Here is a 26,599-nt window from a genome sequence, read left to right on the forward strand (position 1 = left end):
TTTGCAAAATGTTAATTAGAAGTTTTATCAGTGATGCGTTCAAACTATTCAATATTGAGAGACAACTTGGATGTATATTTTCCTATATAGCACTTTTGACTCTTCCGTATCCACAAGTCAATGATAGCAAGTATGGATATGTATTATATGTAATATATACACATTTTTTATTTCCATAAATGTATATTCGTTAAACAGCCTCTAATTATTTTGTTCTTTTAAAAGTGACTTTAATAGTATATTTTCATAATAAGAGCAGAAAAAGAGTCTTTACATATTTGAGACCATCTTTGAAGTAAATGATCGAGAATATGTATAGACCCACTTTCACTTGTGTTTTGAACGTTACTTTTCGCTACACTACAAAGAATAACTATTTTCTTCATTACAAAACTGTTGAAAATTGAAACAGTTGATTAAACAATAACAAATATTTGAAGTGGTTGACATTGGAAGATTTTCGGTTGTAAACAATGTTACTTTCGGTAGTAAACAATAGACAGCTGTTGAAAAATGATGTTTCGCAGGTTGTAAACACACAACGAAAACAGCTCAACTCATAGTATGTAGTGAAATAGTAATTTGTACTTAGGGCCGAAAATGACTTCGGTCCGTGGTACGAACGCTATTTTTCACCACACCCTATTACCACTATTCACCACAAATGATAATGTACAATACTAATAATGTACAATGATAGTCAACACAACTAAAACTTTAAGGTTATGTGAAAAAATAATTTGAGGAATCAGAAAAAAAGTTGCTAGGCAGTGGTGACAACAAAAAAATTCTATTGCAATGGCATGGATACTGATTGCGTATTTAATATGCATTAATGTTTTGAGAAAGTAAGCGGGCAGCTGATTTTGCGTCCCTAGAGATGTAAAACCTGCTCGGTCCCCAAATGACGATGACAGCTGGCATAAAGTAAGAGTTTTTTACAAACATAAGTAACAATGTTTAATGAAAGGTATGTGCTTATTAGACTCGAGTTTGGTTATTCTGTCATAACGACTCCAAAAGACACTTTGAAATATGTTTTTTAAGAAATAAAAAAATGTATTTTTTGTATAATCAAACAGCACACCTGTGACCTATAGCTAGTAGCTCTTCTCGAGTAATTTCTTTCTTCAAAATAACCGCCATACATCTATCGACATAGCATAATGCCATAATGAACCAACCTTGTTAAGCAGACCTATCCAAACCAACTCGTGCAACAATAATGTTTAATAACCCCATAGTTTATACCAAGTATATCCGCCGTGTTGTCTAGTTGTCCATCAAGCACACATTACAGTTGTCTACGACTATAGTTGCTACAGGTACGACTTGCTCTCAGCAACAATCTACATCGAGCAACAATGTATGCTGGGAATTACTCTGTTTTATGCTGTCATGTACTTTTACTGCGGGAGTGCTTGCATTTTATTATGCAGCTTCAGTAATTGACATTGCAGAATTGTTTTGCAGGACAACAATGTTGTTTGTTGTCTAAAGTATTGTTGCGGTATGTAATTAATTGTACTTATGGTTGGCTGTAGTGTTATTACTGTTATTACTGTAGTGTTAGTACTCGCTCACCAATATGATAATCGATTATATCCTAGAGAAATAAAAACATTTTTGATGTTTCAAAACTGTCTGTTTTTGTTAATTCTTCCAACGAAATTTCCTGATTTAGGAAACATTTTATCGTAGTCAGTGACAAAGGTGCATGGGATCTCAAGGCATACATTTTCTGTGGATCGAAGACAGAAGCCAGGTAACATAAACCTTATTAGTACACATTTTCTGTTGCCTTAAGTTGTTCTCACCTCATGATATCTTCGAGTTAATCTTACAATGTGTGCTTAACTTTTTTGTTAACACTAAAAGACAAGGACGTTTTTATACCTTCTCCCCATACCATAGTATTAGGAGAAAGTTTAGTTTTTGTCAAAATTTTCGAGTTTGAGTGGATATATCCGTTTTGGGCCCCCTAGGCAAAAAAGTGGTTTTCAAAGTGATGTCTGTGTGTGTGGATGTGTACACAGCTACAGACCACACCTGTGGTCCGATTGTAATGACATTCGGTACCTATGGAGGTACTAATCTAGAGTGTTTTAAATTTTTTTAAATGGAGAATTCCCTATAAAATAAAAGAAAAATCGGATTTTTGCCTGAACGATTTTGACAATAATTAAGTATGTTATAATAGCCCTTTAAATTCTGGACAAAATGGTATGACCCCCATTGCTGTGTAAATTATGGTAAGTTGTTGTAACTAATGTTGTTTTCCCATAAAAACCATAAAATAACGGAAAACCCCGGTTTTTATTGAAATTAGTATGGTATCGTCCTTCTAATTCTAAACAAAATAGGGCAAGCCCTCTTTGTTGTAAAAATAACGGTTCAAAATTATTGCAACTTTTGTAATGTTCTCTATAAAATATCATGTTTTGTCCCACTGCTTACCCATGATAAAGTTTGTTGACTATTGTTACTATTGTTAAGCTAATGTTAGAAACTGTCAGATTGCTAATACAGTTTATTTTTATTTACAATTATTTACTTTTATTACTTTCACAGTGTTTGGTTTATTCATAGCAGTATCCTATAATTGTATTAGGTATTCACTATTATTCCCACAGATTAAAAGGGAAGACGAGTTTGCCTTCATTCCGAACAGTGCCTTCCGCTATGCAGTTATGACAGCTTGCTGTGGCTATTCAACTGAAGGCGCGATGACAGGCCGTTAAATGACAGTATTGAAGATTACATATATGATTGTAGTCAGTACTTATAGATGCTGTGGTTTAAAGATAATTTGAGATCTCGAAATTTTTAAAATACATTTTTACTGCTTTGGCTAAGCTAACTTATTTCCAATTTCAATATTTCAAGACATTAATTTCAAATACTTAAATTCTCAATTATTTGGGGAAACGAAAAATACACTTCATAACATTAACAAATCAATCATACAATTTTCTAACAACATATAAAAATACTGTAACTAAAAGTCAGACGCCAAAAGATATACATTTTTATAAAAAATATCGTGTGAAAAAATGAACTCAGTTTGAGAAATACCCCGTGGTTTTGATGATCCTGTGAATTCGACGAAGAATTGCTTACTCTTTTCTACTTGAAACATAAATTCATAAAACAACAGTGTAACGAACTTTGTATTTATTTCAAACAATAATAATATTTCCACAAGGTAAATAGTCAGAAAGTGATCTCATGAAGCGCTTTAAGTGAGGTTAGAAAAGCTTCTCGGAACCTTTTATATTTGATGTGTTGCCTTTAGGGAGGATTTGGGATTGTCTCTATAAGGAAGAAACCATATAAGTAGGAAATCAATATGAATGTCGGAGAAGATAATTAAAATACCCTTTACAGAAGAAAAATGAAAACCCCTTATTCCAAAGTTTACTTTTCTATTGATTTAAGCATTTGAATTTTCTGAGTGATAGAACGCTTTTGGGAGTTATATTTTCGTTAATTAATTTATTTATTATAATTATTTATTTATATATTACAGAGGATAACCACTTACATTTTTACGTGTTGAATGGGTAGAATTGTCAAGCCATAAGATTAAAGGTTTTCACAATTTGATTGTTATTAAACAACCACGAGAGAACTATGGCCATTAAATAAAGATTTGAAACCATTTTGTCTTCGAGTCTTTAACTATAGACCTACGACGTTGGTGTCGTCCTGTAATCCAGCTATTAGGAGGTAACGAATTGTAGATATTTATAGAGATGCACTGTGGATGCGATACTCCCTGGTGTGGATGTCCGCACTAGTGAGTACTACGACTATCCGCAGTACTATTCTGATAATCAGACCAATTCGTTAATACCAAGGCAAGAATGTGGTTCGGATTCCACTATAAAAGTCTCTTAGTTGCCATTAGCTGTTTGGGCTAGTAATTAACAGGTGTGTCTTAAATGTCGGCCCTAGTCACTAACAAGACTACAAGATCGCGCCACTCATCCTACACTCATCCTTCACTAATATTTGGGTTAAAATACGCGCATAGTGGTGTCCAATCTAAATATAATTGATAATTGATACAGGAAATTATACATTCCATTCTTTCGTTGAAAAGTGTACCAAAACTACGATGGGCTATTGAAAACTGTTTGATGAAAATGTGACACGTTTTTATTTAGTTAAATGACAAAATTCCTGTTCACTTTGTTAAATATATTCACCACTCGGGCATTTCGTCGAGAGAAAACCAAAACAGAGTTTTTGCCCGTGGAATCGCCGGTGATAACGATTGGCAGTTAGCTCCTGTCGATGGCAGAGTTATTTCACTGGTATCCTGCAAAACCAATTTCCTGTTTTACTGGAAGGTCGTCTTCGTAAAACATTTCACAATAACGTCAAACTTGACAGCTCGGTCTGCATAATGCACCATGTATACGAATTTAACATCTAAATTATTCAGTATCTAATTTGTGTGAAGATTTGACCAACTTATAAATGGCGACATGTTAAAATATTACCAATATACTAGGCCTAATTTAGTAGACAAATCCAACTTCAGTTTTAAATTATTATTTAATTGTACTAAATTAGTACTTATTTATTTGTAGACATAGTGGGTTTTACCGAACAATTAAAAAAATTATGGTAACTTTAAAATATCGAGATTTTCTATAAAACAAAAAATAATATAGGCAATAATGCACAAGAATGTTATTCAATATTATTCAGTACATTATAAAAAAAATTGAAAATTAAATTCGACGTCCGCAATTCAAATTATGTTATTAATTGTGGATAATATTATGTGTTGTTATTATGCACATTGATCGTAGAAACAAATTTAACAGTTTCTGTTTTGATTTTAAAGTTGGTAAACATTATACAAGCCTTTAATAAGTAGGGTAAGGATCAAATTTCAACAGTAAGACCTTTTGCAGAGGTTAATAAATCATGTTAATTTACCTCTACAACGGGGTTTATATTTTAACCACTGTTTATAAAACATGATGTATATTAAGTTGATTATGGAAGAGGAGTAAGTAAAATATATCATAAACTACTCAATGTTTTGTTAAAGACCTAGGACCATGTACACCATTTTCTTTTCAACTATACCCATTTTTAAAAAGACCAATAATTATCAATGACAACTGGGTCCAGTTTCGAAGCATCATCATGTTACTTAGCAAGGTAACTACAGAGGATAGGATTTTTTTACTTTCTCCCCCTATACATAGTATATGGAGAAAGTATTGTTTTCGTCAAAATTTTCGAGTTACAGTTTTGAGTGGATGGATATATCCGTTTTGGGCCCCCTGAACCCTAAAAATGGTTTTCTAAGTGACATCTGTGTGCGTGTGTGTCTGTATGTGTGGATGTTTTACAGAGCTACAGACTCCACCTGTGGTCCAATTTTGATGTTTTATTAGATTTTATTGGTTTTCCCCATAAAAAAGGAAAAATTGGAATTTCTAAAAATGGCCTAACGGAGTTTGATTAATATTTAGTATGTTGTAGCCCTTAAAATAGTGGACAAAATGAAAGTGCTTCAATTCCTGTAAAAATTACAGTTTAAAAGTTATTGTAACTTATGCAGTCTTACCATAAAAACCCATAATAAGAGAAAATTAGATTTTTTTAAAGTCGGTTTTGATTAAGATTAATCTGTGATGGTCCTTCTAATACTTATTAACATAATGAAACCCCCCATTCCTGTAAAAATTACGTTTCAAAACTGAATGCAACGTTTTTGATTTTACCTATATCATAGTTACTCTTATCGCTTTCCCATGATAAAAGTTGTTAACAAGCTAATGGGAGAAAGTATGTGTCAGATTGCTGATAGCGTTTATTATTTTAAAACACAAACTTGTGGCAAGTTTGTTTCCTCCACTTTACAAGCCACTCTTCACTCAACGGCGATCCCTGATCCTCTGTAAGTCGACGTCTCCTAAAAGCAACTCATCAAACATGAAAGGTTCCTTACTTACCTCACTCAAAACACTTCACTTCACCTCATTCTGGTCTTTTGTCTACACTTTGTTCTCCTCTTTACTTATACATGCTACTTGATCAATAAGTTTCTAGAAAGCCAAATGCGAAATTATTTCACCTGAAAGGACAATGTTTTGGTTCTATGCAGTTTGAAGTGGACCTAACCTAACCTAACCTAAACGTTTGGCTCTTAGAGAGAATATCGTTGTTGTCATAAGGCTTTTAGTGGAGGTGTTCCTCAATACAAAGGGCTATTTACATCTGATTTATTTATTTTATTTATAGATGAAGGAACGGTTTTAAGAAGCCCGGATTTACCATTATCATATAGGTAGAAATAATTTGGGATTGGTGGTACACATTTAAACTCGGTCTTCAAGTTATTTGACTATACAATCATTCAATTCTCATTATTGCACCAACTTTGCTTAATTCAATTTTATAAAAATAAAGCTACCAAAAAAACTTTCATTTTAAAACTGTGACGTTATTGACACACCAATTATGAAATGTAAGGATAATAAAAGAATGGGCTTTAATTACTTACTTAATATGTGTCAAGCCATACCGCACGGACTAACCTGAAAACAAAAGGTTTATTAAAATATTAAAATGACGGCACTCGTAAAGATTTACTCTTAAATAGGTTAAAAAAGTGTTCCAAAAAAGGAGCACCACCAATATTTATCAGGTAATTTAAAAATAAATTTTATTATCATCCGTACTTGAGGAAAAAATACAGACACAGTTCTAATTAAGAACATGACTAATACACATACAACATTGAACTATAAACTATATATGCTAGACATTTCGCACTTAATTTCCTTTTATAACGTAGAGGTATAGTAGTAGGTACTTTGGAAACTGGTATTTAACTAGCAACTTATCACCCTTGCAATAATCTAATGTTTGTAAATACTTATTAAAGAATTATGTACAACATTCTAAATTTATGTTGCAATATATAATTTACTACACAGCATGTAACATATTCTAGTAATTTTCTCGGAATTATTGAGAAGTTCCAAAACAAATACTAACAGGTAAAAGAAATAATGGAAGTACACTTAACTATCTGCAAAACAACTTAAAGATTTGTTTCATTAATGTAAAAACCAAACAACTCGATATTGTACAGTTAAGGTTTATTCTATTCCGTACTCATGAGTGTATCAAGTCCAAAAATGTCAAACTGTCTCATACGACAAAACTGACGTTGTCATTATGGCCACAAGATCAATGGGTAGTTCTAAAACGGTTGTACATGTCCATCATCACCAAGTCTGACTTTGCCGTGCAAGAACAATAATTGTTATTATTCTTGAATTAATTATTATTCTTGAAATTGGTTCATAAAAATCTGTATTTATATTCTGAAACTAATTATTTACTAACCTAAAGGTTTGTACCATCCAAACTACAAACGTTGAAGTTTCAATTTCCACTTTTCTGATTAATCTGTATTATTCGCGAAAGCCGAGCTTAACCGCAAACTCCGCCAAGTACGATCAGTCAGTCTCGACAAATGTCTTCCATCACTGCAGCGAGCCAACATCTATCGTGGTTGGAAATATCGCATCTTTATAAAACAAATCAATCTTCATCGTTCAAACACACTGTCTTGTCTGATTGGTTGTATTTATAAGGCCTTTGAACACTATCCTAATTTCTTCTCGTCACAGTATTCTGTAGGCATTCTTGCAAAAACATTGATTGGTTTAAAATTTAATCGCTGCATAGCATTTAATTTTTATTGTAAAATGCATTGTTGACATACTGGTGAGATCTACCTTTTTGTTTAGTAATACAAAATCCATTGGTTTATAGGTAAACGTTTTAAATTCAGATAAATACTTTTATACTTTTTTATACTTTCCAATGAAATGGCGACCATAAAAAGTAGGTATTTTAAGCCAAGCATGAATGGAGATGAGTGTAGGATGAGTGGCGCGATCTTGTAGTCTTGTTAGTGACTATGGCCGACATTAATAAACCTATCTACCTAAAAAAGTATATCAAACGAGAAATCTCTCCCGTCGGAGGAATCCTTGCACTTTGTGATGTACAATGTTATAATCTGTTGAAAGCTAAATCCTGTTTATATAGATGTTCTATCAAGTGGTGAGGAGAAAATATTTTTCAAAGAAAATATTATTTAAAGGAGACTCACTAAAACAAGTATTGAGAGAGTTTCCACATTTAATTAACACTTTTGTTAATGGAACTTTATTATTCGTGATTGTTCAAGTTACACTTTCGTAATATGGTTTTCAAGAATTGAGGAAGCTTAAATTTAAGTCTTTTTGATGCATAGCTGGATGTAACAACCCAGTTTTGAATGTTGTAAAACACCTTCGTTTTGTCCTTGTAATTAATCTAGTTAAAGTTCGCAATTCAACTAACATCCTCAACATTCGCACAATCCTGTGAAGTGTCTCGTGAAGTAGATCTTCGCTAAAGTGTCTTCAGTAATCTTCATCTGCGCTCAACAACCTCTCGTCATAAATGATCGTTAACGATAGATTGATTGCAGGGTTTTCGTTAGTACGAGTATCTCTTGTTTTGTTGTCTTGTGATTCGTGCACTTTAAATGACTTGGAACTGTTGTGCTGTTACTAGAAAATGTACTCTAACACTTTCTTATTAAATGGCGACCATACAAAGTAGGTATTTTAAGCCAAGTATGAATGGAGATGAGTGTAGGATGAGTGGCGCGATCTTGTAGTCTTGTTAGTGACTAAGGCCGACATTCCTTAGACACAGCTGTTAATTAATAGCCCATACAGCTAATGGAAACTAAGGGACCTACAGTTTATAGTGAAATCCGAACCACATTTTTGACTTAGTAAATACGAATTGGTATAATTATCAGGATAGTACTGCGGATTGTCGTAGTACTCACACGTGCGGACGTTAATCCACACCAGGGAGTATCGCATCCACAGTGCATGCCTATAAATATCCACAATTCGTGACCTCCTAGTAGCTGGATTACAGGACGACGCCAACCATCCCAGTTTTTATACCAAAATTACACAGATGTAGGCCTATGATCATTTAGAAAATCGGTTTGAAGATAAAATTTAGTTAATTACGTAAAAGTAACATTTCACTTACATTTCGTAGTAATATTTTATTTGAACATTTGGAATCCATTGATAATCAAAATATTTCTAATAGGGATCTTACTAGAGAATGGGTTACGTTAGGTAATCATAATTTTAGCAAAGTAATCCTACACAACTTCAGTTCAAGTCCATACTGTGAATATGGTAAGGCCATGGTGGTGGTAGTGGTGTGTGTGTGTGTGTGTGTTTGTATGTCAACACTTGAAATAGCCACTACAAGTGCAGTACACACATCCGACTACCGCCAATGTTATGTCAGGATATACAGATCAAACATCTGTATACGCTCGGTTAATATTAGAGTCATGTAAAGTAAAAAATAAATCGGAAAGCCCACGAAATCTTAGGAATTTTAGTCATTCTAGCTGGATTTTTAGTTTTGTTAGGCTATTCATTCCAATATACATTGAAAAACGGCTTAACATACAAGGATGAAATAATTTTTAAAATTTTTTATTTAGTGTTAAACCCATATAACGTGCATTTGATATAGGAAAATTATGGGTTTTTGCTATTTACACAAAAAATAAAAGAGATACGAAGTAAGTGTAAGTTACAAAGCTGTAGAGAATAAAAAAAAACCTATAAAATGATGTTTCACTTTACATGTGTTGCTATTTGAAAATTTTGAACAATGGGCATTTGCAAATTTTAAAAATCAATTTTTTTTAATTTTTATTATAAAAAAAAACTTTTATTTGTAGCATATCACAGTTAAGTTACTTTCATAACGAGTAAGAAAATTCAACCGGAAAAGGGCGAAGTGCTTTGGTGTATAAAACACAGAGTTTTAAAATCATATTGATTTTTTTTTTCAAATAATCTGTCGCCATTTTGAAACGAAAAAATATAACTAATTTTTGTTTTAACCAAAATGTTTGTCCATTAAATACCTTTAAAATGGTGTATAACATGACATATGTTTACATTTGACAACTCCGAGATTCGAACTAGTGACCCTCAGTTTTTGGAACACCCTGTATCGGAAAAAAGTCAAAAATATTTTATGTTATTCCTTGGGGTTGATTTAGTGGGAAATGATTTTATTTCATCTTTGTACATTAAGGAAACTGTTTCAACTATTTCACAAGAAGATATCAATATATATTACTGTAGAGTTTATGCTAAAATCAAAGTTTACAGAAGGTGATATTTACGTGTTTTATTTATTTTTAACTTACTTTACCTCATCAGTCAAAAAAGTTTTACATGTGATTAAAAAAGGGGGTTTTAAAACCAGTCAATCCCTCGATGGGACAAGTTATTTATGTATCTTATTTGTTCAGACGCGTAGTTCATAAGAAAGAAGGCGTCAGGCTAAGAGTTAGTGCAGAAATCTTAATAATATCGTATAGCATTTATTGCAGGAAACGAATGACCAAAACATTAAATCGTAAAACTTGTAAACCATCTACAAGCTTTAAGATATATACTTAAAGGTTGAGCGGTATGGTTTAGTTCACAAATATTTTACCATATATGTGATGGAGGTCACAGGAACCATGCATTATAAGTGAATTTTCAGTTTTTTCAATTAAACTTTAAAAAAAATTATATTCTAAAAAAAAACACAAATTATTTACTTTCGCAACTACGCATAATACAGTTAACGATCAATGCTTTGGAGTAGAAATATAGATTTAGAAAATTGTTTTGGAAGCCTTCAAAGAAATAATTTTTAAAAACAATATGTTGCAATGCTCTACACCTAATTTGTGTATAACTCAGATGTTTCTCATGTTGACAAAGAAATTCATTTAACATTTGATACATTCAATAATTTATTAACCTTAACATCATAACGGCATGTAGCATAATAAGATTTTAGTAACATTTTAATTTTAATTTGACAAAAAAATGTTATTTTGTAAATTTCAAAAAATAATTTAACTTTGAAAGTGTAGAGTAATAGAACGATGATTTAATGGTATGACTTGACTGGTGCGCTAACTCATCCAAATACAGTTTATTTGTTTGAATAATATATACCCCCTTTCTGTGAAAACAGATCAATAAAGTACAACACAGAATATTAACAAAACTATAAGTTATCCAACAAATTTTAAACTTGACAAGGCACTTTGTACGAACATACATTTTTTCAAAGCACGATTGTTAGTATTTCCTCTAAAGCTGCACAGCGTAAAGGGACATTTCCGGTTAACTTTCATACTTTGGCATTGCAGCTGTCAAAATATAAATGTAACAGGTTTGTGATCCGTGACAGAATGTTCAAAACTGTCACATCCAACTTAGAGTCTGTCAAAAGTTTCCGTTATACAGAATAAGCTCTGTAAATTAAAATAGAAGTTTATTAAAACTGTCAGTAGTCTTTTGATACGCTTCAGACAGATTTTTAATTAGCACAGGAAATGTTAAAGGTATTATTCGTGGGGGTTATAACGTAATGAAACGTTGTAGGTTATTGAAATTGAAATAATACAATTTATAAATTAGTCTAGGCTTGTTGATGTATAAGACTTTGGTTATTTAAGAAAAACTGTATAGTTTTGAATTGTTTGATATACAGGGTGGTTGATATAAGTGTGCCAGCTGTTTCATTCTAAAATTATAAAAGATATAAAAACATGTTAAAGCTGTAACTGCCTAGGATTTTTTATTTTAAAAATGGTCAAGTTGAAAAAATAATGTGAGCCACCATTTTTCCAATATGGCCGCCAACTATGATTTTTCTTATGGATGACACTATATTTTATGATTTTTTTAAAAAGGAAATGCCATTTAAAAACGTTTTTATTCCTGGCATTGTATTTCTCTAAATCTACTCATTTAGGAGTTACAGCGTGTTAAAACTATGAAAACATGACTTGTGGTGTACATTCTGCATCATGTACCTAAACGTGTAAGTTTAGAGAGAAAATGCTAAGAGTGAGTAAGTCTTAAAATTGCATCTACATTCCAAAAAGACCACTTAAATCCATAAAAAATATAGATTATATTATTTCAAAAATGGCAGAAACTTTTAAAATAAGAAAACTCCATATTTAAGGGTTTTTATCTTTTGATTTCTCTTATCTTTCGAATAAAACACCTGACACACTTATATCAATCACCCTGTATATTTTATTTAAGAGGTCTAACTATGAGGCACTCAGTAATCCTAATAACCACCTTCTTACTTCTATTTATGCTATAAAGAAGATTTCAAGTACCTTAATAAGTGTTAAAGAGTAAAAATAAACTATATTTATTACCTTGTCTATTAAAATAAGGCAAAAATTAATATTCTATAAAGGTAAATCCAACTGGTATTTCGACACTGCTCGTCACAATATAGAAATTTCAAATGTTTCCTTTATGAACCTCAAATCAATCAATGTTCCCAAATAATTGGCAATTTTCGGTAAAAATCAAATCTTCTTTGTTTGGCAACAGGGTTGTGCAGCCAATCACCGCCTAATGAAGGCGGAAACTTGAGGCATATTGCCTATTTCCTGTCTTCTGTTTGGCTAAAATATTGGCACTCCAGTAATGTAAATACTTAGTTTACAATCTTTTGTTTGCTTTTGAAATTGTAGTAAATATGTATTATAAACAGATTTTTTATCGTGTGTAGCCTTTGGATTTACCTTTTGTTTTAAATTTACAACATCGTCAGAAAATCTATTGGTTTAAGAAAAAAACCTTTAACAAGCTAGAGTAAACAACACAAAAAAAAAACTGCTAACATAACTGATTTAACTGAGGAATAGATGGTAAGCATACTTAAAATCTCACACTATTTCTGGGCTATTCAAGATGTGTTTACTTTAACTAACAAACTAGAGACTGATGACACTGTACAACACATTTTTGTTTCTTGTACCTAGTTAAGGTACAATACTACTTAAGGTACATAATTAGGACGTTTTGAATCTAGCAATGAATATTTTAAGGATTTTTACTAAATCAATCTATCATAATTAATTACCAAACCACAAACACGGATGCAAGTTATTTCTTCGTATGTGAAAATGGTTTCATAGGTTCATCAGGTAATGGATCTTATGCACTGCAGTTCTTATTTGAATAGGCTGAGAGGAATATGAGGGGTACAATATGAAAGACATATGACACGCATAATTAAATTAAGTAATCAAATGTATTTTTCAGATCCATCCCTATGCAAAAAATACATTATGGTATACGTCACATATTTATTAATAAAGTAATTAGGTATCTAGTAAATACATATTATACCTTTTTTAAACAATAGTACCGGTTATATAATTTGCAATATTAAATATTGGATATTGGATCAATGTTTGACTTCCAGAGGTAAAAGTTTATATTTATTGTAGTTTTAAATACATCGGGAATAATTTTTCGACAGTAAAAACAACTGTTATTGTGATCTGATAACAAGATTGTTAAACGCTTTATCGTTAACGAGCTTACGATTGTAAACGAGACTTGACATCGTTATCTTGATTGTTTGTTTGTCCATGTTACGTATCAATTGATCTTTATAAGTAAATATAACGAGAGGAAACAATGTTTATAGTTGTTTTTGAAATCGTGATAATGTAGTGTCTTTTCAACATTAAAAATTGTTCATTAAACGAAATGTAATATCGTCAGTCCAATACGGACGAAAAATTGTAACTATTTACAAGATGAAGTAATTATTTTAATACAGTATGTGGTTTTGGTATAATTTTGGCTTCAATTATTTCTAAGCGTCTAAAAAGATTCATCTTAATTTCTAAAATTTCTTATTAGTTATTGAGTTGATGGGTTTTTATCCTAGTTAGAGGTTGTTATAAATAAATATGTTAAATGTTGTACAAATTTGTACAAATCCAAAAAGGTTTCTAAAAGATTTTGAAATTTTAAGCAAAAAAATAATAAATAAATAAGGACAATGACCTTTTATGCATAATTTTGAAATTTAATTTACCTTAGTATCTATTATTTACGTATTGGGGCGCACCATTTGATTCCATATGAAGGCAGTCAACTGTGTTATTAATACATACTTGGTATATTTATATACAAATAAAACATCTCCGAAAGATCAATCAATGTTAAAATTTAAATTGATTGTATAGACGATATCCTCAATATTTTCATAACTGTTAATAGTTCAGTGATTACTCTATATGTTTGAACGTTTAATAAACAGACTTTTTTACCTTAGTGAAACATTGAATTATAACATTCCCTTAATGGATTCTTAGTAAAAAAAGACATTGATGTATTTTATAAGATGAATAACAATAGATAATAATGTAGAAGTATTGCAAAATTAGTTAAAAGGTTGTTTTTGACATGCATACACCATATAAGGATACTGATTGATAAAACTGTTCAATTTCCGAGATAAATCTGTGGAAACAATCTGATTACTTGTAAATAAATTTTATATACACAACATTAAAAAATGACATAATATCAAAATCTATTCTCGATCCATGTTCTGAGTGGTAATACATTAGGATTTTACACAATTTTGCCAAGCGAACGTGTTTGTTATTTCTGTAAAACTAAACAATTACAACTAATGTATTCTACAAGTACTGCAAAGACCTGAAGAAAATCTACCAAGAAAAAGAATATTATTTTTTTTATTTACTCAGTAAAACGACAGTTTTGTATTCACGGGACGTGACAGTGTGCGCACTTCGTGTTCTGCCATGCCAAGGAGGGATTATGAAGAGATTGTCATTATTGAGCAGAAAAAAACCCTCAACTCATGCTTTACGGAAATTGGTAAGTATTTTGAGAAACTAAAAAGCTAATGTAGTTTGGATGAAGATTTTGTCAATAAGGTTATGCTAAAAATTAAAGTCACCCTTTTTTACCTTCTAACCCTAGGAGGCTAAGCTCTTGCTTGGAATAGTTGTACACATTACTTCAGGACAGAGGGTCTTGGCAAACCATATATATAGTAACTAACATCAGTCGGTGGTTGGCGGGATTTGAAACGGGGACCTCAGAGACCGGAACAACGTCCTCTTATCATAGTTCTTATACTAGACCACGTCTTTTCCCCCTTAACCTTTAATAGTTAACATAATGTAACAGATTATTATTTCATAACTACTAGTCAAAGGAATTATTGTTTATACAAATACTATGCAAGAAATATTGTTTGGTGAAGGAGGTATTGCAAAAAAGGGTTTTAATGGTGCATATATGTAAATTTTACTGTTCATACAACAATGCGTTGGTTTTGCAATCCACATAATCTTTTTCATAATATGGAATGATTATTAAGGTATCAAGGTTTTCGAGTCAATGCCGTTGCTGTGAAAGGGAGATTTTTTGAAGGTTAGTAAGAATTATATGATGGATAGTATACGCATTGATCTTTCAGAAATGTCAAGTGTATCATTATTTTACTCCATGAATATTGTGTACTTAAATCAAACAGGGTCATGTAGTTCGTAGTTGTGTTACTAACATAATTTAATTTTACGAACGGTTACCAAATTTTATTTTTATGTTTGGACAATATTTATTACCCGTATTATTGCAAAAAATACCTGCTTAGCATCATAAATAGCACTCAAAATATGTATTACATATGTTTAACAAAGTAAGTTTTGCGCTTTGATAATGCAACACTTCTCTTGGCCTAGTTACAAAGTAACCACAACCGTGGAATGATACGTTCACAGTTAGTTGTGTGTAAAGCTCTTGTAAGACTGAATATTGCGGCCAGCAACTTTTGCATCGTTGCAAATAGTACTTGGCAAACATAGGTGCAGCTTTGAAACACATATTTCCGTTTGTGATTTCAGTGTCTCTTTTAATTTACGTAGAAACGTATCAGTCTTTTTTGTTATCGTAAAGTAATATTCAAGTATTTAAATTAGAACATGGTAAAGGCAAATACTTTTATTTAGTGGCTTTTAACTTCAAAACAAAACCACAACAATGGTGAAAACTGATTAATCAATAACCAGCTAATCTATTATATGTAGTACGGGTTATTAAGAACTAAAAATTATTAAAATCAAAGTTAAAATTAAGTTCCATCTTGATATTCCTTTTCTTGATACAGGGTGTTGCACCCCTTGTGGGAAGAATAGGAAGAGTTATGGAAATAGTAGACTTTATAAAATTGAAGATAATGGTTACTTCTGGTTAATGGTTAATACCCTAATGGTTGTATGGTTAATTGTTTCATCCCCATATGGGGCCGGGGGTAAAATATCGGATGTATTATGTGAGGTGTTTGACCTGCTTTCCCTTCAAACCCTTTTGATTGAATACATCTAGAATATTTAGTTAACTTTCTTTAACTACGGTATAACTTTTTAACATTGAATATTCATCTATCTTAAATTATTAAACAATAAGTTGCAGGTTTAAGCAAATTTGCATTTTATATTTGGTAATATCCACAAACACGGCATAATTTTCCTCGTGATATAAGTTTACCCAAACCTAAACAGTCGCATAAATGTAAATTTCAACTCTCTACAAACTCACACAATCATTACAGCGAGTTGGTTCTCGTCATTTCGCCAGGTCAGTCTGTCACTATAGCAACAACATACAGGCGTTCGACAAATTAATTGCCAGCTAAAACAATTTCGTTCCGTTTTAAACCCCGTGGTGCCAACGTTATCACATCTGTGCGGACATAGTTAGGGTGATTCAATTCAGTGGGACCGAAGTGACCAGTTTATCAGAGTATTTTTGAACGTTTATGAATAGAGGTGTGAAACGTTTGAAAGATAACGTTGTTTCATTGATAGGTTCGAATTTCCCATAGCAATATTTAAATGATTTATTTTAATTGGTAACAGATGAAAGAGATGTAGCTCCACTCAGATTCAACAACAGTAAACCTTATGAACTTAATTTTTTGCCCATCGTAACAAAAATTGATCGTTATCAGTACTGTTCTTAATCATTTCCAAAATAAATATTGACACAAGCAAATATATTTTGGTCGTATAAAATTATGTCGTAATCAAAAAAGTAAATTGTACACACTATTTTATACAAAATATGTAGTCTGTAAGCCCAACTAACCTTGCTTACTCTCTGTTTAAAATGATAAGATTCTTCTTAAAACTCACGCCAAGGTGGCAGAAATTCCTAGTGGTTCTTTAGAGGCTGAGAAAAAATGTTTATCATCACTGCGATGTACAAGAAGGCAACTAATTAACGTATTATATCTTGAATAACTTTAATAACAATGAGTACTTAAAAATAACTGTCAATGTTTGGGATAATGGTTACTATAATTTTCTGAAATCGGGTTTATCAGAGAATCTCTAGATAAATAACCGCATTTTTATTTATACATTTTTATTTGAGGTAAAACTAGTAAAAGGGTGAGTAGTGTAATCCTAAGAGGGGGTTTCTTTTACAAATAAAAGTGGACTGTACATAAGGGATATAATTTAATAATTTTGGTTACAAAAATGATGGTAAGGACTTTTGGTTTTAATTTAGATTACAATTAGTTGTTAAGTTACCTCACATGATGTTCTGGAAGGTCTGGTAGAGGATGTACAAATATGTTTCTTCTAATGAAATAATACATTCTTCAAATAACAGTTTTTGAGTTTAGATTTACAACACACAACTTAAGTTCAAAATAAAGGGTTAATTGGTTATACAAAGAAAGGGTTAATTGAATGGAACATAAGAGGAGAAAATAATGAAATAGCTACACAAAACTATATGAAGAAGGTAAAAAGCACAGTTTCTAAGAAGGGAATGTTAAAATTCTTTAATTTGTGTTATTGTATTGTTGCGGCCATGTGGGGATTTTGTAATATGTTCTATCTCTCCCTCACAAATGATCAGCTGGCCTGCTAAATACTGTACAGGGTGTATGTTTTTCGTCAAGCATTAATAATACACATTCACACATTATTTGTTCAATCCCAATTCATTTTGTGATTCATTACGTGTTGAATTCAATTCTAATCCAAATTTATTTGAACTAAAACAATTTACAATCCACCTCGAGTTTTTAAAATTAAATAACCTTTTCCTCTAGGTTACGTAGGAGAGTACATTCTTTCTCTGCGTATACCCCGCAAAGCCCCCCAAACTCCCTTGAAATCCCCCATTATCCCACCATAATCCCCCCTGAGGGTACTTGGACACGATGGAAGGATATTGAACTGTGATGGAAATGCATCTTACAACGTTTGTTCACATATAAATTCAACCATTGATCAAACCATCTTTTGGATGCATCTTTATAATTATTGTTGAGTTGTTTGGTAATCTGCTAAATACGTATAACTAAACTAAACTATTAGCCTTAAAATGTATTTCAATTAGCAAACACAGTTCATTATATATTACCAAAAGGGGTGAACCAGAATTTCTACGTATAATTTCATATTATAATTTAAAAACTAAAACCTTGGAACACCAAAAGTAAACAACTGAACGAAAGATTACCAAGAATATGTGCATGTGGTTAATTAACCATTTCAGTCATGCAGACACTGGTAAAGTAAATATTTATTTTTGGAAATAAAAAAAAAACATGCAGCCTTTTAAATATTATATCTTTGTTCAAAGTAATATTAAACACCGAATTGCAAGCAAATTAGGTTCAATTAAAGGCACTATCATTTCTCCTATCCAGTTTCATTTGTTCCATTGAATAGTTCTAGGAAATCATATTTCATTTATATTTCGTATTGGACTTTTTTGTCTATTTATATTGTAGAATGTTCACCGTCACAAATAAATTAGAGTCGGAATTTGTTCAACAATTAATTAGTTTGTTGTTCCATGTAAACGAAAGCCCTTCTGGTAACTATGACGACAGACTCACGACCTTCTGAATTTAATGTCTGTGCAATACAACGTGTGTCTCTCCACTGATAAAAATATGAGACCATTATGATTGTTCACAAGTAATATGTTTGGACCAATCGTGTGCTTAAGGTATGATCATAGAATCAATTATTGATATTTTCAATTAGCTATTGTAAATAGAATGCATATACATGATTTTACGTACCTGTTCAACGAATTTCATAATGAATGTTTTTTTTTTTATAGGAGAATCATTTTTGGTTTAACTTTGATGACTGAGTGTGTAGAAATATACAACAAGTTTATTAAAATTTTATATGTTACTTCTTAAACTCGATGAAGAAAATCAAACGTTTTCAAAGCTTCAACTTGTTATGATTTATGGGTTTTGTAAACAGTCTGATACAAGTGCAATATGATATAAAACAACCAAATACTTAAATTAGCTTTTAGTACACAGTTCAAAGTAGTTTTTAGTACACAGTTCTAAAAACATGTTATCAATATAAACTTTAAGGTTTAAGAATGCACAAAGCGAATATGGCAGTGTTCAGGAAACGTTCAGTATCAATTTTAGTAAAACCGTTGACTATAAACCCTCAATGGCAATCTCAAAACTGATAATTGGTAAGTTAGTAAATAACAGAGTTCAACAGTTGCATAGACCATCATCATAGAATTAGTCTATGCCAGCATGAAGTACTTGGCAAGACCCGTCAGCTACAAACAGTAGTCTGCTATGTGGTGCTCACTCCCGCGTTCCCTAGGCGTATAGTATGCCCTGACTCTTGGAAATCTGAATAGTTTTAAACTATCAATCACTTGTCTGCAAGTAAGTCTACAACCACGAACGTCTGTCTTCATAAAAATATTCCAATTGCATAGCAAACTTCAACATGGATGATTTTAACGTTACACGAAGGTAAACTAAATGTTTTAACAAGCCAGATATATTTACCTGTCGACAATGTGGACTTTATAACTGTCTGTCCCTGAGGTCCTAATTACCTTGCTCGTGTGAGTGACGTTATTTCGTATTTGCTTTCAATTACACAACATCACGTTGAAAATAAACTAACTTTCGTGAATAAACAACCCCACATGTTTAGGCTTTTAGGTTTTAGTAATTTTTAGTTTAAACTTCAGTTGCATATTCGTTCAAGTTTTATTAAGTGATAGCTGTATTTGATTTTTATTATTTACAGGATTGCAATTAAATCAATATTGTATACATCTGTTATTTTCTTAAAGGAGCAATGAATATGGAAATAAATATCAATAAGTACTAACTTATCATTTTAGCAAAAGCATGTTCTAAAACTGTAAACAATTACTAATGCTCTCTAATTTACCAAACAATATTAAGGCTAAGGAAAAATATCACTGTGGTCAGTCTTTCTTTAGCATCAAACATAGTCTCCAAACACCTCATAATAATGTTGGTAAATACAGAATGACCCGTAACTCTCTGGACACATGTATATAGCGTTTGCCTGAACAACAAGTTATACAATCAACAAAAAAGATTGAATCAGCTGTTATGTTTTAAACACCTGATTGACGTATAGCAGATTATTGTAAAGATATTTAGACAATGTAAAAGGAGTGGTAGCATTGTTTAAAAGGAGAAAAATGGTCATGCATTTGTAAAAGAAGTTATTTCTCTGTTATTATTTTCCATTCTTACCAAATAAGGTATCATTGAATACTATATGAATACCTACTACTAACTTTTTTGTCTCATTCAGTTTTGTTGTAAAGTTAGCGGGTTTCGTGAAATTCGACATAAAGTTGTTTTATTGGCTGTCATTTTGAAACGGTTAATGATTTGTTCGTATAATTTTAAACAAGAAAAAATCTTAATAAGATAAACATTAAACAAAATCTAAATGCTGTATCTCAAACAGTTTTTGAGTTATGCATTTGTTTGTAAAAAAACACATAAATATAGACAGACGGAAAACTAGGCACCACAGACCCATGTTCCTATGGTGACATGTGTCTGTCTTGGCCTAAGCAATGACGCTATATACATGTGTCCAGAGAGTTACAGGACACCCTGTATAGTATACAATATGTCGATGCAGAGTATCCTACGTCGGTGTAAATAGTCAATAATAGGATCGGTAACAGAAAACGGGTATTTGCATAGAAGATCCTTCTCCGAAAGGATTTACATGTAAAGTAAGTTATTCCCTCGCTTAAGCCACAGTATCAACTGATGCGCGATGTATCAAAGCACTCGGTCTCGCCTCTTCTCTCGATATACTTGCCAAAGATATTCTACACACTTACTTTTACCTTTTACGTTATGTTATCTAATCCTATATCATATTTGAATACCTCTATGTTATAATATTTTCAATGGGAATATTGAACAATATTCTAAGTAAATCGTTGAGGTTCCAAAAGTAAAAGTAGGTATGATTGAACATAGGGATCTGCACAAAGCCATCATAGGTGTATTTGTAATTTGCTTGGAATAGTAAAACCAAGATTTGTGGTGTGAGTGAGATTTGTGTGAACCTACGTTTGTTGCTCTCGGATGCTGAAGTCTTAGACAGACAACTCGTAAAGCGTCTGCGTTGTCAAGGGGATCGAAAATAAGAAAACATACCTTTTAACAATTGAGGTAGAGCTAACTGATGACCATAATTCATAGATAAATAGGTGTTAACTGATGAAAATACACAAAAAATTGTAAAAAGTGCATTTGTAAAAAAGAGTATGTTTGTTTTATTCCTAACGAAAAAAAACAACATTCCATTAATAAAAGATTAAAAAGTATTACTTAAATACATAAATAAATACTCAATAGTAGGCCTACTTTAAATAAGTAATGCAACTATAATGTCCAAAACTTACACCGAGTAACCCCCAATTTCGAAGGTCCTGATAAAAGAAAACCAATAACGCAAACAAAGGGGTCTGTATCTCAACCCAGTAAAAAATGGCAGTCAATTGGAATTCACAGAAGTGAAATTTAACTTACAGCTTTCCAAGTCTGGAGACCACCTGTAAATTTTGTAACGGCTCACACTAGAAAAACTAAACTCTGCACACATCTATGACATGTTATGAAGTACTTTTTGAGCCTAATTGCTACTTGGTTCGCCAACCCAAAACAGGGGATTTCAAGAAAACTAAAAAAATTGAAATTTTAAGCCCCGTGGAGTGACCCCTCATTCTGATAGTCGTGATAAAAGAAAACTAACAACGGAAACTAGAAGTTTCTATCTTAACCCAGTAAAATATTGCAGTCAATTTAAACCTTTAGAAATGAGAATTTACTTGTTAAGTTAATTAATTCATGTTTAAACACCCAGATATATCAGGCTTTCCAGAAGTCAAAGGCTGGAATGGACAGGCTATGCGTGGAGGAGAGGCGATAAATCAACTTTTAAAAATGTATTCCAAGGAGAACGTCAAGATAGACGACCACTTTGAGGACCAGGCATTGAAAGACTTCTCCAGACTGGGATCGACATTAGAAGAGGCAGGTGAAACTGAGAATGGGAGGCAAAAATGCTCTTTAGGTTTCAGTGGCCACAGAGGTAAAATAAGGTACCCAGTAAGTGATAATGTGTAATGTAAGGTGATATGTAGAAATTGCACTTTAAACTGGTGGCTTTTCAAATCAACACAATCGGTGTTTTACAGTTAAATTATCAGATTTAAAATGCATATCGTATATGCCTATAATAGGATGACAGAAATAGGTGATCACGTGATATTTGTTTACAAGATGACTTTCTCTATTAAAGCAGCCAGAATTGTTCTTTACGCGTGTATTAGCTGTTCTCAATTAAATTCAGTCTTAATCGACTAATTGATTCCCGTACGTAGGACGGGCCAACAGCTAGAAATATATAATATTAAAAACACAATGCACTCACAATGAGATTAAAATAAATATGCTTGCAGAAGAAAATGACTCACCGAATGAAAATCATGCATTGTACCATGTAAAAGCATGTTACCTGTTCAGCAGTTTTGGTAACGAAGGCGTGGCAGTACTGAAGACTACAATGTCCTTTTGGTTCTCTGGCGAGGAAGCTGAACTGGCAGTGAGTGGGATCACAGGTGGCGTAGGAGATGCGTCTCAGCGCGTGAGCCATATAAACACTCTGAAACACAAGAGGAACCATTTAAACACTCTGAAACATAAGAGGAACCATTTAAACACTCTGAAACACAGGAGGAACCATTTAAACACTCTCTGAAGTACAAGAGGAACCATGTAAACACTCTGAAACACAAGAGGAACCATTTAAACACTCTGAAACACAAGAGAAGCCATTCAAACACTCTGAAACACAAGTAAACAAACACAAGAGAAACTATGAAACACTTTGAAACACAAGAGCTCTGAAACAAATGTAAACACTCTGAAACACAAGAGCTCTGAAACATATGTAAACAACTCAAGATAACAAATTTAAATTTTCTTAAACAAACACAAGAGAAACTATGAAAACACTCTGAGACACACGAAGAACCATCTGAACACTCTGACACACAAAAGAAAAATGTTGCTGGAACTAGCAAAACCGGAGTGATAATTTATGTAAAAACTTTGAATTACTCATATAAGGTACGTAGACACTCTATCACCCACTCTTAGACACAAGCGGTGTACACTGTATAGCCACTATGGGACATAAAGTAAACACACTTGTAAACATAGCAAACACTCTTAAATCATTAAATACATGCGAGAACCATGTAAACACTGTTAAATACAAAACATTACCAAGTATGATCAGGATATCGAGGAATAATTTAAATCTATGCTTACTCTGATTACAGTAACAGTATTTCAAATCAATAGCTGACTCAGTTTAGTTTTTGTAAGTGATACATCAAATTAGATTAAGTTTTTCATCTAAGGGGAGTTTTAATCAAAATCTGTAAAATGTAGAAAACAAAATCACTATCAAACTGGGTTATGATGTGGGTAGTTCTGGCAAGGCATCGAGATAACGAGTTATAGATATCGGTTCTGCTCAAATAGGGGTACAAATTTATTGATTCTGGTTGGCGTTATAGCAGAGCTAGCAGTTGGGGCTGCCTCGTTTTATCTTTATTGAATAAAGGGTCTCCTATTGCTGGCATCTACACGGTCTCATGGATAAAACTCTGCGTCGTGGATAAATTAATGTATAAGTTGATGAAAATTCAAATACATTTGACGGTTTCAAACAATATTTATACTAATATAGGCTAATGAACCATATTTAAAATTTTAACTTATTAGTGACAAAAACATCAAAGCATTTGCTATAATTAAATCAAGGATAGGAACACTTTCTACGAGTTATTTTTTTATATTCAAATAGTAGTAAGTAAGTAAGGGCTTGGAAATATCTCTATGCTCCATTTATTTAAACAAGTCCTAGAAATGTACTTTATAAAATTGTACTCAAATACATATTCTTACTTTATAGAGCCTTGTGAATGAGGTAGGTTATAATTGAAATGAAAAACAGTAATAAAAGGTCTATTCATTTTGTGATCTATTGAATTTATCGCCCCAAAAAGGGGTATACTTAAGTTAAGTCTTCCTGCAGCACTTACTAGTATGAGGGAGTGTTACAAAGTATGAGGGAACAAATTCCTCTGTAAAATTCCCACTTCCCAGAGCCAGAAGCTTGCAAAAACCAATCGATTTACGAAAAAAAAACCCTAATGCGTTGGTCTTAAAATGAAGCTCAATAAGGTTTTGACAATATTTTACTGTTTCAAACTGAACATTTAATTCCTTAAACTAATAAGGATTGTTTCAAATTTTAGGAGTTTTTTTTTAAATTAGTATCGTCATACCAATTTAACACATTCACATATTCACTTTACAATTAGAATGTTAAGAATCCGATTGTAGATAAAATTTTTATTGTAGATCGATCATTTTAGTAATTTTGCTAGTCAAACTTAAGCATAAGTTACAATAGTTACTTATTGTCTCACGTAGTGATCATTTGGAATATTCCATATTTAACTAACAAAACGGTTGCTTTGAAGCTAACACACAAAACATGTTGAAAGTGCTTTGGTTTTGAAAGAACTTTACACAAGTGTAACAAATAATCTATGATATACCCATAGATTTTTTTCTTACGTTTTTCATGTCGGGAGTCATGAACAAGTGGTTGACCAATTAACAATATTCACTAATGGTTCAACAACTGTTAGACCGAACTGTTCCACACGTTATTCATCTGGGAGATATCACTCCAGTCTAGACGAGTGAAGGACTCTTGTAGTTGGACTTCAGAGCGTCTGTGCTGATGACAGTTTGGGCTGTCTGTGATTTTATTTGAGGGAGGGGATCGGCAATGAAACCTACAGAAGGCCTACTTAGTCTATAATGTCATATCCAAAATATTAAGAATCCTACGTATTTCCTTACCCGCGATTGTTTCATGGCAAATATTAGTAATATGTTCCAATTAGTCGTTGTATTGATAGGCTAAATGAAAAAAATAAAAATCCACTCATTGAAACCTTAATGACAAGACCCGTTTCATTTAAGCATATCATATTGATGATGTCTAGAGTTTTAGTAGATTATATTTAAAGATAAAATTATTTAGTGAATTTCCCATATAGGTAATAAACTATTACCGTAGGTCTCCGATTTACTTTTTTGTTTTGAGGTCTCCAGAGGCCAAAAACACCAATTCATCATGTGTGTGTCTGTGTATATGTGGGTGTGTGTCTTTTAGAGCAATAACTCGAGTAAACATATACCGATGAAATTTGGTACAAACATGTAAACCTACTTTTATTCGAACGAGTTCGCGAACCAGCATGATCGGACAATGGAAAAAGGAGTTTGTGGGGGGTTTTTATGGGGTTAAGATAGGGGTTTCTCATGTTTGAACCTAAAAACATAATTCATTATTCTTCCTAAACCATTTTATAGAGCATAAAAAACAAATAATTTAATATATACGGGAGCATTGTTGTATGTCTAACAGTTACGGTGGAAATAAAAAAAAAAAACTGACTATTTCGAATCTCACTAAATAAATCTTTGTAGTTTGCTTGTTTATGGAAATAGTTTTATTTAATTTGGCAAACTTGTTTACGTCATACTAAGCTGTTAACAGTTTAACAAACACACCTCATTACCTTACCTTTAGTACCTTCAGTAGCTAACCTAAGTACTCATTAAAATTAATTTTATAACAGTTATGTTAACAAAGCAAATAAATATGAACTAAATAAAATATAATAGAATAAATAAAACTATTTTAGGGGAATATTTTTGTGGAAATCCCACTAAGCAAATGGAAATTCACTTAGTTGCACTTGGGTTTGCTGCGGTGGGGTTATTATTTACTTCATAAACCTTGTCTGAAAAATAAGAAACCCCCTATTTTAATAATGTACTATGAACTAAGCCATCGTGAGTGACAGTTGTCATTGATGCTTAATTGGAATTTCCCGTGGACCTCTTTTATTTATGTGATTTCTGATGCTGAGTGAAAATGCTAACATTCTGAGAGTTAGAGAAATATATTAAATTACATAATTCTTTTTATTACAGGTTATATTGAATCGAAAACCATTATTATATCTGTCATTTTTAGTGAGTAATGCTATTTAGTTACTCAGATTTGAAATAGGTTATACAAATCAATTTCAAGATTACCAAAATATTTGAAATAGTACTTAAAAAATGAATCATACAGAAGTAACAAGTTGCCGAATGGTAAGAATATCTAATTCAT

At 32.1% G+C, this 26,599-nt stretch overlaps 1 protein-coding gene across 1 annotated transcript in view; it reads right to left on the reverse strand.

Moving 5' to 3' along the window:
• The window catches only part of LOC128989421 (tensin-3-like), a 567,672-nt gene that overhangs the window by 112,390 nt on the left and 428,683 nt on the right, over nt 1-26,599 (reverse strand). Inside the window, exon 6 of the mRNA XM_054411311.1 lies at nt 22,844-22,990. Coding sequence (XP_054267286.1) covers nt 22,844-22,990 — 147 coding nt within the window. The remainder of the gene's footprint in view (nt 1-22,843; nt 22,991-26,599) is intronic.

The sequence above is a fragment of the Macrosteles quadrilineatus genome, unplaced genomic scaffold, assembly GCF_028750875.1.
Source record: "Macrosteles quadrilineatus isolate MER2022 unplaced genomic scaffold, UCM_ALF_1.0 Scaffold_3__2_contigs__length_128488019, whole genome shotgun sequence".
NCBI classification, from domain to species: Eukaryota; Metazoa; Arthropoda; class Insecta; order Hemiptera; family Cicadellidae; genus Macrosteles; species Macrosteles quadrilineatus.